Source organism: Mizuhopecten yessoensis, unplaced genomic scaffold, assembly GCF_002113885.1.
Source record: "Mizuhopecten yessoensis strain PY_sf001 unplaced genomic scaffold, ASM211388v2 scaffold10763, whole genome shotgun sequence".
Lineage (NCBI taxonomy): Eukaryota > Metazoa > Mollusca > Bivalvia > Pectinida > Pectinidae > Mizuhopecten > Mizuhopecten yessoensis.
This window is the reverse complement of record NW_018408709.1, coordinates 88,327-102,461: the sequence shown is the minus strand read 5'-3', so window position 1 is coordinate 102,461 and position 14,135 is coordinate 88,327. Positions and strand designations below refer to the sequence as shown.

General features: G+C 35.6%; 1 protein-coding gene across 8 annotated transcripts in view; it reads left to right on the top strand.

Moving 5' to 3' along the window:
- LOC110462215 (leucine-rich repeat and calponin homology domain-containing protein 3-like) overlaps positions 1–8,829 on the top strand; it is a 93,157-nt gene extending 84,328 nt beyond the window's left edge. For 6 of the 8 annotated variants that reach the window (XM_021516076.1, XM_021516074.1, XM_021516075.1 and 3 more), the window contains one exon: positions 3,867–8,829. In XM_021516076.1, coding sequence (XP_021371751.1) covers positions 3,867–3,980 — 114 coding nt within the window. In that variant the 3' untranslated portion in view covers positions 3,981–8,829. The remainder of the gene's footprint in view (positions 1–3,866) is intronic. The other 2 variants (XR_002464255.1, XR_002464254.1) reach the window with 2 other exon arrangements.
- Positions 8,830–14,135: the final 5,306 nt, after the last annotated feature.

Sequence of the window (14,135 nt, the reverse complement as noted above, 5' to 3'; positions counted from 1 at the left end):
CATTTTTTTAGTCATGAGGGACTCCTTTGTCCCCGAGCTACACATACTTGTGGGATCACTTTAAAACATGTGTATGCCATGTTTTAGAAGCCTGGTTGATATGGAAAGCAGTCTTTTTTTTACTGTAACATTCTTTCAAAGAGAAGGACAAAATAACAAAGGTTTTTTATTATTATCAAAACTATTGAAACCAATTGGTTGTGATATGACTGGTACTGTTGGCTGGTTTTAGTTTTTAGGATGGTAATGATGTTGAATAAAGTATCAGTGAAGCTGAGCATTGCCATACGAATTGTGATATATATCAGGACCATGATGGTCACAGCAGGGAGTAAGCTGAACAGGCCTTCACTCCTATATTCAATATGGAGTATTTTCATAATTATTATTGAAATAAATAATACATTCTACACTTTTTCCTCATCGGTAGATATCTTCATGACTTTTGAAATTCATGATGAAATTGTAGATATTTTCATTATTGTATATGTCCATTTTAATAATTAATTAATGATCATCAGAACAATAACAAACAGATACTTGAACATGATCATCAGAACATTAACAAACAGATACTTGAACATGATCATCAGAACAATAACATACAGATACTTGAACATGATCATCAGAACAATAACAAAAAGATACTTGAACATGATCATCATAACAATAACAAACAGATACTTGAACATGATCATAAGAACAATAACAAACATATACTTGAACATGATCATAAGAACAATAACAAACATATACTTGAACATGATCGTCAGAACAATAACAAACATATACTTGAACATGATCGTCAGAACAATAACAAACATATACTTGAACATGATCATAAGAACAATAACAAACATATACTTGAACATGATCGTCAGAACAATAACAAACATATACTTGAACATGACCATCAGAACAATAACAAACATATACTTGAACATGATCGTCAGAACAATAACAAACATATACTTGAACATGACCATCAGAACAATAACAAACATATACTTGAACATGATCATCGGAACAATAACAAACATATACTTGAACATGATCATTAGAACAATAACAAACATATACTTGAACATGATCGTCAGAACAATAACAAACATATACTTGAACATGATCGTCAGAACAATAACAAACATATACTTGAACATGACCATCAGAACAATAACAAACATATACTTGAACATGACCATCAGAACAATAACAAACATATACTTGAACATGATCGTCAGAACAATAACAAACATATACTTGAACATGACCATCAGAACAATAACAAACATATACTTGAACATGATCATCAGAACCATAACAAACATATACTTGAACATGATCATCAGAACAGTAACAAACATATACTTGAACATGATCATCAGAACAACAACAAACATATACTTGAACATGATCATCAGAACCATAACAAACATATACTTGAACATGATCATCAGAACAAAACATACACTTGAACATGATCATAAGAACAATAACAAACATATACTTGAACATGATCGTCAGAACAATAACAAACATATACTTGAACATGATCATCGGAACAATAACAAACATATACTTGAACATGATCATTAGAACAATAACAAACATATACTTGAACATGATCGTCAGAACAATAACAAACATATACTTGAACATGACCATCAGAACAATAACAAACATATACTTGAACATGATCGTCAGAACAATAACAAACATATACTTGAACATGATCATCAGAACAATAACAAACAGATACTTGAACATGATCATCAGAACAATAACAAACATACACTTGAACATGATAATCAGAACAATAACAAACAGATACTTGAACATGATCATCAGAACAAAACATACACTTGAACATGATAATCAGAACAATAACAAACAGATACTTGATCATGATCATCATAACAATAACAAACAGATACTTGATCATGATCATCATAACAATAACAACCATATACTTGAACCTGATCATCAGAACAATAACAAGCATGTACTTGAACATGATAACAAACAGATACTTGAACGTGATCATCATAACAATAACAAACATATACTTGAACATGATCATCAGAACAATAACAAGCATGTACTTGAACATGATCATCAGAACAAAACATACACTTGAACATGACCATTAAGTAGTATAATAACACATTTTGAAAGTTTGAGTTTATGGCTCAGTCAGTGTAACTCTGTACAGGCTTGTCTAGTTTTGCTTTCTTGTGTGGTTACCGTTATCTAGATCGAGTTTATACACTTACAAGATTTACTATGTAAATTAAACAGTTTTCCATGGACTTTTTAACAGGAAAACATGTTAACCTTGATCACGCTTGCTGAGAGTTATGTCCCCTGTCAAGGATTTGTTTCAAGAACATCAAAATCAAAAACATTATCTCTTATATCAAAGTAATTTTGTGGTTAGTACTATATATGTAGATTATTTATTTCAGTAAGAAATTATACTTAAAAAATAAAATTTCTGAAGAAATCATTTTCAGAAATGTTCTTCTGCACTTTAGTTAGATATTTGCTTTGGGTCAAGAGTGTGGAGCAAAAAAATGAAACTTTCTGAAATTGTTTTTAAGAAATTTCATGTTTAAATGAAAACAGGATAATGTTACCGAGAGCAGAGATTGTCACAACTATGACCAATAGTTGACTTCAGCTGTGAAGTTTGTTGATGAAATGCTCATGAATATTCATAAATGGTTCTGTTACAATGCTGACCATAAGTATTATCTGTTATTTAATTGACTTATTTGCTCATGAATATTTATTGTTAATTTACTTATTTGTTTTGTTATATTTTTTACTGTTATTTTATGTTCATTGATATTGTTAATTAGTTTTTGTGTGTTGAATAATTTCACAGAATGTAAAACTCAATCTTGAGGTTCAAACTGGTACATTCCTAAACATTGTTATTCCTAGAAAGAACATTTTAGAACATTATTTCATGAAAAAGTGCTCGGAATTGTTTAAAAGAAGAACAATACTGATCTGGTTAATTAGCACAAACCTGGTTAACTGGACAAAAATTGAATTTTAACGTGTCTGTTTTGACATTATAAAATCTTCAGTTGAAAGGTTTTACAATTATCAAAAATGAAAATCATGAAAATGCTTGAACATTCTTATCCCTACATGTTTAGATGATATTCATGCTAGACATTCCAAGCCAGTATGGATTTTGATCTTGATTTGACAAAGTATCTGGTTCTACAGTGATGCTGTAGAACTTTGGATAGAACTTCTGAGACTATGCTGTAGTTTCAGTTAAATGGAATTAAAAGTTTTCGTTAATCATCATGGAGTTTATATTATCAATGTTTCAAAGTGTCTGTGATAGGTTTTGTATGTTTGCTTCATTGTGGTGGATACAATATATATTGTTTTTCATTCTTTTTTCAATGTTTGTTATATTTCAAGGTACAGTATTCGCCGTAATTAGCTCTACACTCCATATAAGCACCCCTCTCCCTTTTTTCAGGAGGAAATATATATATATATATATATATATATTATAAAAAGAAAAATTCTTAACAACGAGTCTTTAGTACTCTCTATTAGGCCTCTCGTTGTCCTAAGAAATCCTCTGCAGTAACTAAGGCGAATACATTATTTGCCATATTTTAAGTATACAGAGAGTAACATTCAATAAAAAAGAAATGATTTCATAATGTTGACGACATCACAGAAACAGTTTAATAAAAAATCAATTGTTTCTAAAGTTTAGTAAATTACTAAATTTGAGTGTGGGGGGGGGGGGGGGGAAGATGATTAAGTTTCAGTTATTTCAATTGAAGAAATTGCCAGTTGTTGATTTTGTTGATTTTTTCTGTCTATTCCAGGATCAAATTTGTGCTGCACAAGATATTTTGGAAGAGAAAGGGATCTCGAGAGTAGCAGTGACCATATCTGCTCTAGTTGCCATAGCAACCAATCCGAGGTCCTCTAATGTCTGACAGTATCCGAGAATGTCCAGACAAACATCTAAAATACAACGTCACAAATACGGAAAGCTTATATTGATGTCTGATATCGGTGTCAATGTCTCTTTCCGCATTTGGAGAGGTGAGCTGACTACATGGGCTCAGGGCCAGATCAAGCCAATCTTAAATGGTCAAAACTTTCATACAATTACCATATTTCGTATGACCTGCCATATTTGGTAAAAACTACCACCTTCGTTAAAAAAAAGTAGGCTATTGTCCTAATTGATTTTGCCAGCATAATTGGTAGGACCAGACATAGGGCCATTTTTTGGTAGAATTACCAGAGCTTTAAGATTGCATGCACCACTACAACTGTCAGTTGTCGTCTGCTCTTCAGGAGAGCTGCAGAGGAACACGTTTGGTGCCTGGTTGCCTTCTGTTGGTAACTGCATGGTATTGTCTTATGTTGTCTTATACCAATATATATAAAAAGTAAGCTGCATTAGTTGTGTTGACTACACCGTACATCTTTGTAAGTTGTTGTCATGCACTGGCATCAGTGGCCACCATTAAGTCAGGTGGCATTGACAACTAAAGTGGAACAGTACCAATACTATCAGATGCAAGTTGCATTGGCAACTACTTTTCACTATTGGTCAAAACCAATAGTATGAACTGCCTTATATGGTCTCTATTGACATGTCCGATCTAGTCAAGGGCAGATAAGTCTTGCTAGCTATCATGCAGCTGTTCTGATGATGACAACGTGTCTCCTGTGACACTACAGGCTGATCAATGACCATACATACAATTTGTGATATTTTTTGTGACTTATTTAAGTCTTGGTAATTTTTTCTCTCTTGTCCTGCATTTTACAGGGCAAAGTTTCTTGTTCTTCGTTTAGCCATGAAATATATGTAACCTTGTGATCTATAAGTTGATAAAGTTTCTGCACCTAATGACCCTAACCTACTGGAGTTGCACTCCCAATTAAACCAGAGTGTTTAGTGTATGCTATGCCCTTTTTTTATCTTTGTTAAACATTTCTGCATGACTGTGCTCAGAAACGCCCGTAAATCATACACACATTTATGTAGTATACAGAGAATGTATTTATGCCTTCAGTAACTACAGATCAAGATTTTTTACTAGATACCTGTTATTAAACAAGAAGAAGGAAAAATATATAAAAAAAAAAAAGAAATATAACAATGTTTCAACTTCAGAAGAAAACAAAATTTAAGAAAGGAAATGGTGGATGTATTTCGAAGAGAAAAGACAATTTTTATAATATATATCTTGTTATAGTGGTTACATATATGTAGACTTAAGGGAATGTGTGAAGTACTAATCAAAGGAGATATTACATCTGTACATACTGTAATGGCTAGGTAATAGGGGGTAAGGAGGGTAAAATATAGGTCAGAACTGGTTACTATACAATTTAGAAAAAACAAGAAGATTACTTATCCACAATTATTTTTCTGTACTACAAAATTTGAGAAATAAAAATTGTCTTTTTCTGGTAAATTGAAAGATTGAATTAAAATGTGTGAGATTATTGCATTGTTAAATAATAATAAAAATACTAAGGATTTTCTTATAAAAGAATTTGGATATTATTTGTAAAAAAGATACAAATTCTTTTATGTCATCATGAATATGATTGAGATTGATGTGACCAACCTTTCCCACTCTTTTACACTAAAAGATAAAACAGTTATCAATGTAAAATATAACTTAGGTTTAATGGTATCATTTACACTAGATATTGTTGATCCTGTAAAAGAAGCAGGCCTCTTTGTTAAATACATACAGTTATATAAGATGTTCAGATATTTATGACAAATATTTTAATTTGACTGCAGGCAGTCAAAATAAGCTTCCATTGAAGACATGCTACATAAACTAGGTCAATCTTAAATATCCGTGTAGACATCATGCTACATAAACTAGGTCGACCTTAAATATCCGTGTAGACATCGTGCTACATAAACTAGGTCGACCTTAAATATCCTTGTAGACATCATGCTACATAAACTAAGTCAATCTTATATATCCGTGTAGACATCATGCTACATAAACTAGGTCAATCTCAAATATTCGTGTAGACATCATGCTACATAAACTAGGTGAATCTTAAATATCCGTGTAGCTGTCATGCTACATAAACTAGGTCAATCTTAAATATTCGTGTAGACATCATGCTACATAAACTAGGTCAATCTTAAATATCCGTGTAGCTGTCATGCTACATAAACTAGGTCAATCTTAAATATCCGTGTAGACGTCATGCTACATAAACTAGGTCAATCTTAAATATCCGTGTAGACGTCATGCTACATAAACTAGTTCAATCTTAAATATCCTTGTAGACATCATGCTACATAAACTACGTCAATCTTAAATATCCTTGTAGACATCATGCTACATAAACTAAGTCAATCTTAAATATCTGTGTAGACATCATGCTACATAAACTAGGTCAATCATCAATATCCGTGTAGACATCATGCTACATAAACAAGATTAAAAAATACATAAATGGTAAGTAAAGATTAAACACATGTAGAACTGGTTGGAATGATGGATGTTTCGGTAGTTATTTGACCATAGTAATACATTTACATTCAAGTATAATCAGTATCCTTTTGGAGGACATTTATCTGCTTATTCTGTATTAAAATGCAGGTCCAATTATAGATTCCCAACTATGTTATAGTTGTGCTCGGTGATAAGCCCACCCCTTACTTTTGACCTATTAATGCACAGACTCGCTCGGCTGATCACTGGTAAAATAGCCGTACTATAGATATATAATAGCTGTCTCCATGGTGATTTACAGACCTCCTACATAGTGCTAGCTTACAAGTCCCTGCCACTCTACCAAGGCTTCTGGTGATCTATTATCGGCCACATCGAAACCAATTGGAAAGCACTGCGTTCATTAATAATGTCTCAAAGGAATACTATATATAATTACATAGTATATGTGTACATGTATATACATCATATAAGTTAATTTTTTACTTTTGTTGAAAGACTTTGGCATAGCATTATTTTTTGTTGGAGCATATCAAAAACCACTTTCAAATACTTAAGTTTCTGTCTTTTGTAAACCATGTTCGTCTTGTGTGTACATTTTTAACTCCTTGTGGTAAAGTTTCGTGTAGAGGAGTTATAATGATGGAGATGGAAACATTTTATCAAAAGAGTTATTATCACATGAGGAATTTGAACAAGGATTCAGACATGGTACTGGAAGTGAAGAGATATTCTGTTTTCCACACTGTTGTCCGAATGCCTTCAGAGCCCTGACTGGCAGGAACTTTATGCCAAATTCGAAACATTGAAGGAATTGAGAGGATTGAGAATGGTTTGGTTGTTATGGCAACATGTTCCACAGAAAATGCTGAATCTGTCAGTATTTTCGCGCCTAATATGTATGTTCCCGTTAGGCAAGCAAGGTACAACATATAATTTTGAAAGAAGATTCAGGAACACATTTTTTTTAAAATTGATTTCCAAATAATATTTGTGTTTCAAAGATAACTGGAGGGGGGATAATGTGGAAGTGAATGTTTCACTAAATTGAATTAGGATTATAAGAAAGATATTAATCTTGGCTGATTATTTCACCACATTGTGCAGTATCTAATGGATCATGTTTGTATTCATGATTCATGATGTGCTTTTAAGTTTTTGGGTCTTTTGAACAAGATGAAAAACATTAACAATGTAGTATATAGGTTAAATCAAAGCTCGTTTGAACATTGAGGAAAATGTGATGATCTGTATTGTTTTCCCAATCCCCTACCAGATATTATGGCGTATCGTCTGTCTCCAGTGACTGCGTGTCTTCAGAGGCTAGAATGTGATGCTGGAGAAATGTCTGGTTCCCAGGACGTAAACAAGTCAATAATTGTTCCTGAAGTAGAAGGTCCAACGACTTTGTTGAAGTTGTTGTGGCCTTGACAAGCTTTGAGATAAATGTTGTGTCGGACATTGTGATCCACTGGAATAGGTCCAGGTATATTCTATCAAAGTTAATAGTCACAGCTCCAACGCAAATCTATATGCTCAGTGTGTTTAATAAAAAAAAAAGGGTTTGCTTAATTTTCGATCGTTACATCAAATTTTGTATTGTTTTCCTGGTAAAATAGGTATCTTGATATAATCAGTGTAGAACTGAAGTAAAGTAGGATTAAGACATGGTAGTTGTGGAAACACTGGGTTAAACTCTTTAGATTCTCCTGGAATGGTGTGCTGTCACCAGGAGGCAATGTCCCTAGATTCTCCTGGAATGGTGTGCTGTGACCAGGAGGCAATGTCAAATGCATACACATTCTTTCTGGAATATTTGCATTTGTTTTAGCAATGTGGAATAAAAGATTCCGCAGAAAACAGTTATTGAAGTCATTCCCATTTTTTATAGATTTTACGTAGTGTGGTTGTCTAGCTATGAATCGGGAATTACAGACTCCTTTTCCGGCCTTCAGCTTCAGTTTTTGAAACTGCAGACAACAGCTGGAATATGCAAATATGTGTTGGGTCGTTGTCAATGTGTTCTATAGACCTTGTATGTGATGAAAGCCTCAATATTTGTGATATTGTTTTAAATGTCTTCTCCTGCAATGTTCATCGGCCTGTTTGGCATTACTTATTATTATTTATACCGGTTTTAATTTACAGATGTGTAATAATAGAAAAAAAGTGTATATTTTGTGTTCTATCCATGATTTCTGTTCATTCAGCATGCTTTATCTTGGAATACATTTTCATTATCATGATTGACTGTATTACAAACAATGCTTTTTATAGGAAATGTACCTTCAAAAACTAAACCAAATAAAAAACTGACGAAAAGTGAAGAACTCTTGAAATGTCTTTGAAATTGTTTTATCAGTTAATGACACATTATGTATATATAATTACTTTACCAAGTGTTTATAAAACATGCATGTTATTTACCAACATAGCACTGGAGTGATATTGTGTAATACAAGCACCCTCACATTGTCTAAACATTACCGGTCACATGTCAGCGTAGAACCAACATAGCACTGGATTGATATTGTGTAATACAAGCACCCTCACGTTGTATATACATTACCGCCACATGTCAGCGTGGAACCAGCATAGCACTAGAGTGATATTGTGTAATAATAGCATCCTCACATTATCTATACCGGTCACATGCCAGCGTGGAACCAACATAGCACTCGAGTGATATTGTGTAATACAAGCACCCTCACGTTGTATATACATTACCGCCACATGTCAGCGTGGAACCAGCATAGCACTAGAGTGATATTGTGTAATAATAGCATCCTCACATTATCTATACCGGTCACATGCCAGCGTGGAACCAACATAGCACTGGGGTGATATTGTGTAATACAAGCACCCCATCATTGTCTATACATTACCGGTCACAGGTCAGCGTGGAACCAACATAGCACTGGCGTGATATTGTGTAATACACGCACCCCCACATTGTCTATACATTACCGATCACATGTCGGCATGGAACCAACATAGCACTGGAGTGATATTGAGTAATACCAGCACCCTCACATTGTCTATACAGTTCCGGTCACATGTCAGCGTGGAACCAACATAGCACTGGAGAGATATTGTGAATTACAAGCACCCTCACATTGTCTATACATTACCTGTCACATGTCAGCGTGGAACCAACATAGCACTGGCGTGATATTGTGTAATACACGCACCCCCACATTGTCTATACATTACCGATCACATGTCGGCATGGAACCAACATAGCACTGGAGTGAATATATAATTACTTTACCAAGTGTTTATAAAATATGCATGTTATTTACCAACATAGCACTGGAGTGATATTGTGTAATACAAGAACCCTCACATTGTCTATACATTACCGCTCACATGTCAGCGTGGAACCAACATAGCACTGGCGTGATATTGTGTAATACACGCACCCCCACATTGTCTATACATTACCGATCACATGTCGGCATGGAACCAACATAGCACTGGAGTGAATATATAATTACTTTACCAAGTGTTTATAAAACATGCATGTTATTTACCAACATAGCACTGGAGTGATATCGTGTAATACAAGCACCCTCACATTGTCTAAACATTACCGGTCACATGTCAGCGTAGAACCAACATAGCACTGGAGTGATATTGAGTAATACCAGCACCCTCACATTGTCTATACATTACCGGTAACATGTCAGCGTAGAACCAACATAGCACTGGATTGATATTGTGTAATACAAGCACCCTCACATTGTCTAAACATTACCGGTCACATGTCAGCGTAGAACCAACATAGCACTGGAGTGATATTGTGTAATACAAGCACCCCCACATTGTCTATACATTACCGGTCACATGTCGGCATGGAACCAACATAGCACTGGAGTGATATTGTGTAATACAAGCACCACCACATTGTCTATACATTACCGGTCACATGGCGGCATGGAACCAACATAGCACTGGAGTGATATTGAGTAATACAAGCACCCTCACATTGTCTATATGCCTGAGGTATGTACACTAAAACCAGATTTTGAGGATCGTTTAATGATATCTGGGCCTGAGGTATGTAGGCTAAACATACCAGCACCCTCACATTGTCTATACATTACCGATCGCATGGCAGCGTGGAACCAACATAGCCCTGGAGTGATATTGTGAATTACAAGCACCCTCACATTGTCTATACATTTCCGTCACATGTCAGCGTGGAACCAACATAGCACTGGCGTGATATTGTGTAATACAAGCACCCCCACATCGTCTATACATTCCCGGTCACATGTCGGCATGGAACCAACATAGCACTGGAGTGATATTGTGTAATACAAGAACCCTCACATTGTCTATATGCCTGAGGTATGTAGACTAAAACCAGATATTGTGTAATACCAGCACCCTCACATTGTCTATACATTTCCGTCACATGTCAGCGTGGAACCAACATAGCACTGGAGGGATATTGTGAATTACAAGCACCCTCACATTGTCTATATGCCTGAGGTATGTACACTAAAACCAGATTTTGAGGATCGTTTAATGATCTCTGGGCCTGGGGTATGTAGGCTAAAATTACCGGTCACATGTCAGCGTGGAACCAGCATAGCACTGGAGTGATATTGTGTAATCCCAGCACCCTCACATTGTCTATACATTACCGATCGCATGGCAGCGTGGAACCAACATAGCACTGGCGTGATATTGTGTAATACAAGCACCCTCTCATTGTCTATATGCCTGAGGTATGTAGACTAAAACCAGATTTTGAGGATCGTTTAATGATCTCTGGGCCTGGGGTATGTAGGCTAAACCAGATTGTAAGGATCGTTTAATGATCTCTGGCCCTGAATTATGTAGGATTAACCAGATTGTGAGGATCGTTTAATGATCTCTGGCCCTGAATTATGTAGGATTAACCAGATTGTGAGGATCGTTTAATGATCTCTGGCCCTGAGTGATATTGTGTAATACAAGCACCCTCCCGTTGTCTATACATTACCGTCACATGTCAGCGTGGAACCAACATAGCACTGGAGTGATATTGAGTAATACAAGCACCCTCACATTGTCTATACCGGTCACATGCAAGCGTGGAACCAACATAGCACTCGCGGGATATTGTGTAATACAAGCACCCTCACGTTGTATATACATTACCGCCACATGTCAGCGTGGAACCAGCATAGCACTAGAGTGATATTGTGTAATAATAGCATCCTCACATTATCTATCCCGGTCACATGCCAGCGTGGAACCAACATAGCACTCGTGTGATATTGTGTAATACAAGCACCCTCACATTGTCTATATGCCTGAGGTATGTAGACTAAAACCAGATTTTGAGGATCGTTTAATGATCTCTGGGCCTGAGGTATGTAGGCTAAACCAGATGTGAGGATCGATTAATGACCTCTGGGCCCGAGGTACATGTATGTAGGCTAAACCAGATTGTGAGGATCGTTTAATGATCTCTGGGCCTGGGGTATGTAGGCTAAACCAGATTGTAAGGATCGTTTAATGATCTCTGGGCCTGAGGTATGTAGCCTAAACCAGATTGTGAGGATCGTTTAATGATCCCTGGGCCTGAGGTATGTAGGCTAAACCAGAGTGTAAGGATCGTTTAATGATCTCTGGCCCTGAATTATGTAGGATTAACCAGATTGTGAGGATCGTTTAATGATCTCTGGCCCTGAGGTATGTATGCTAAACCAGATTGTTAGGATCGTTTAATGATCTCTGGGCCTGAGGTATGTAGGCTAAACCAGATTGTGAGAATCGTTTAATGATTTCTGGGCCTGGGGTATGTAGGCTAAACCAGATTGTGAGGATCGTTTGCTGCTTCCTGTACCAAAGGCATTAAAAAACTAGACTAAACCGTGCATCATTCCTTGTGCGTTAACTTAACATTTTTGACTTCTCAAAACCCCCCGAACCATTTTCAACCAAATTTTGCAGGAAGGCTCCATAGTCGAACGCAAACCAAATTTGTGAATTATATGGATCTATTGACCCGCAGGGGCCTGAGGGGCGGGGCCAAAAGGGGTCAAATTGACAAAACTTTGAACAATCTTCTTCTCCAGACCAGATATGCTGGAATCAAATACACTCATGGAAGGATAGTCCTAAGGTGCTTTATCAAAATTGTGAATTTCACTACCCAAGGGTCACTAATGCCCCCGAAGGGAAAGAGTTAAGTTGAATACTATAGTTTATATAGAGAAATTACACTTTAGGGCATATTTTGCTTGTTTTCAGTGGGATATAACTCAAACTTGGTTGGAATTATTATCATGTTAGTTTGATGATATGAAAATTAAGACTCTGACTCACCCCTGGGGTTCTTTGGGCTGGGGCTGATATGTTAGAATACAATCCTCTTCATTGATGGAAAGGTCCTAAGGTGTTTTTGTGTTTTTTGATACATCACAACAACAGATGTTGTTACATCGGTGAACCGTTACACCCAATGTTAGGGTTCAAGGCCCATTGACCTCTGACCTAATTATCTATGCTCGTTAAAGCCGTATATTTATGTATAACGTTTATGCTATACATTTTAAAGACAATTGTCAATTTGTTTAGAATCTAGAACAATTTGTAAATTTTGTAAAGCATTTTTTTTATTATTTTTTTGCTTAGAAGTACTAAAAAATCTTTTGGTAATATCTCACTTGAGACTGTCAAAGAAGTGTTGTTACTTTTCATGCCGATCCGAAAATCCAACATAACCACCATGCTTACATTTAAGATGACGAGATTTTTTCACTGCTTCTCAAAAACAGTTGTAGTTATTGACTCTAAAATCAAAGTAATTCAAGTGAGCATTAACTGTTCTGTAATATAACGCAAATATACTGTAAAATCACTAATTTCCGGGCGGTTTTCCCCATTGATTTCGCTGGTAATCTTAATCCACGAAATCATAGGTCCACAATAGTATAACGTAAAACAATCCTTTCCGTATGACTGGGTACTTGTAATCCACGAACTCATGTACCCATGAAATGAGTTTTTTGGGGGGAACCACGGATTTTGGGCCCTACGAAAATATCTTATTTCACAGTAGAATCTATCGCAGTTACTCCTGGACAAAACCTGAATTGCATATCCGTTAAAAATGTCAACTGATACATTGAAAATATTTAGCAACATTCCGTACACCTATCTTGTGAACAGTAATAATGATAGCAGATGTTAGCAGGAAAACATCCAGCGTCAAAAAACATATATAGAAGTTATTCTTCACAGTTAATCAAACATTCACCTTACAAACATTCTAGTCCGTGCAATTTGCCACATATCAAATTCCGAATTGCAGATCGTATTTCATGAAAAAATAACGGAGCATATAGTTGATCATAACAATATCATTATCATTGAAAACGTTGTTCTATTGAATTGAGTAAACCTTATAAAATGATTATATAATTGCTTGCCTGTCAATGAAAAACTTTTTTTCCTAGCAAATTGTTTAGCTCACCTTGCCCGACGGCTCATATTCAAGGTCACAAGGGTCAAATATGTTAATATTTAAAAAAAAAAAATGCATAACCACAATGCGTAAGGTGGCAATATTTATCCAGTAGCAAGCTCAGATGAAGATCAAGTTTGTTCATATGAATGACCTTGACCCACTTTCAAACTCAC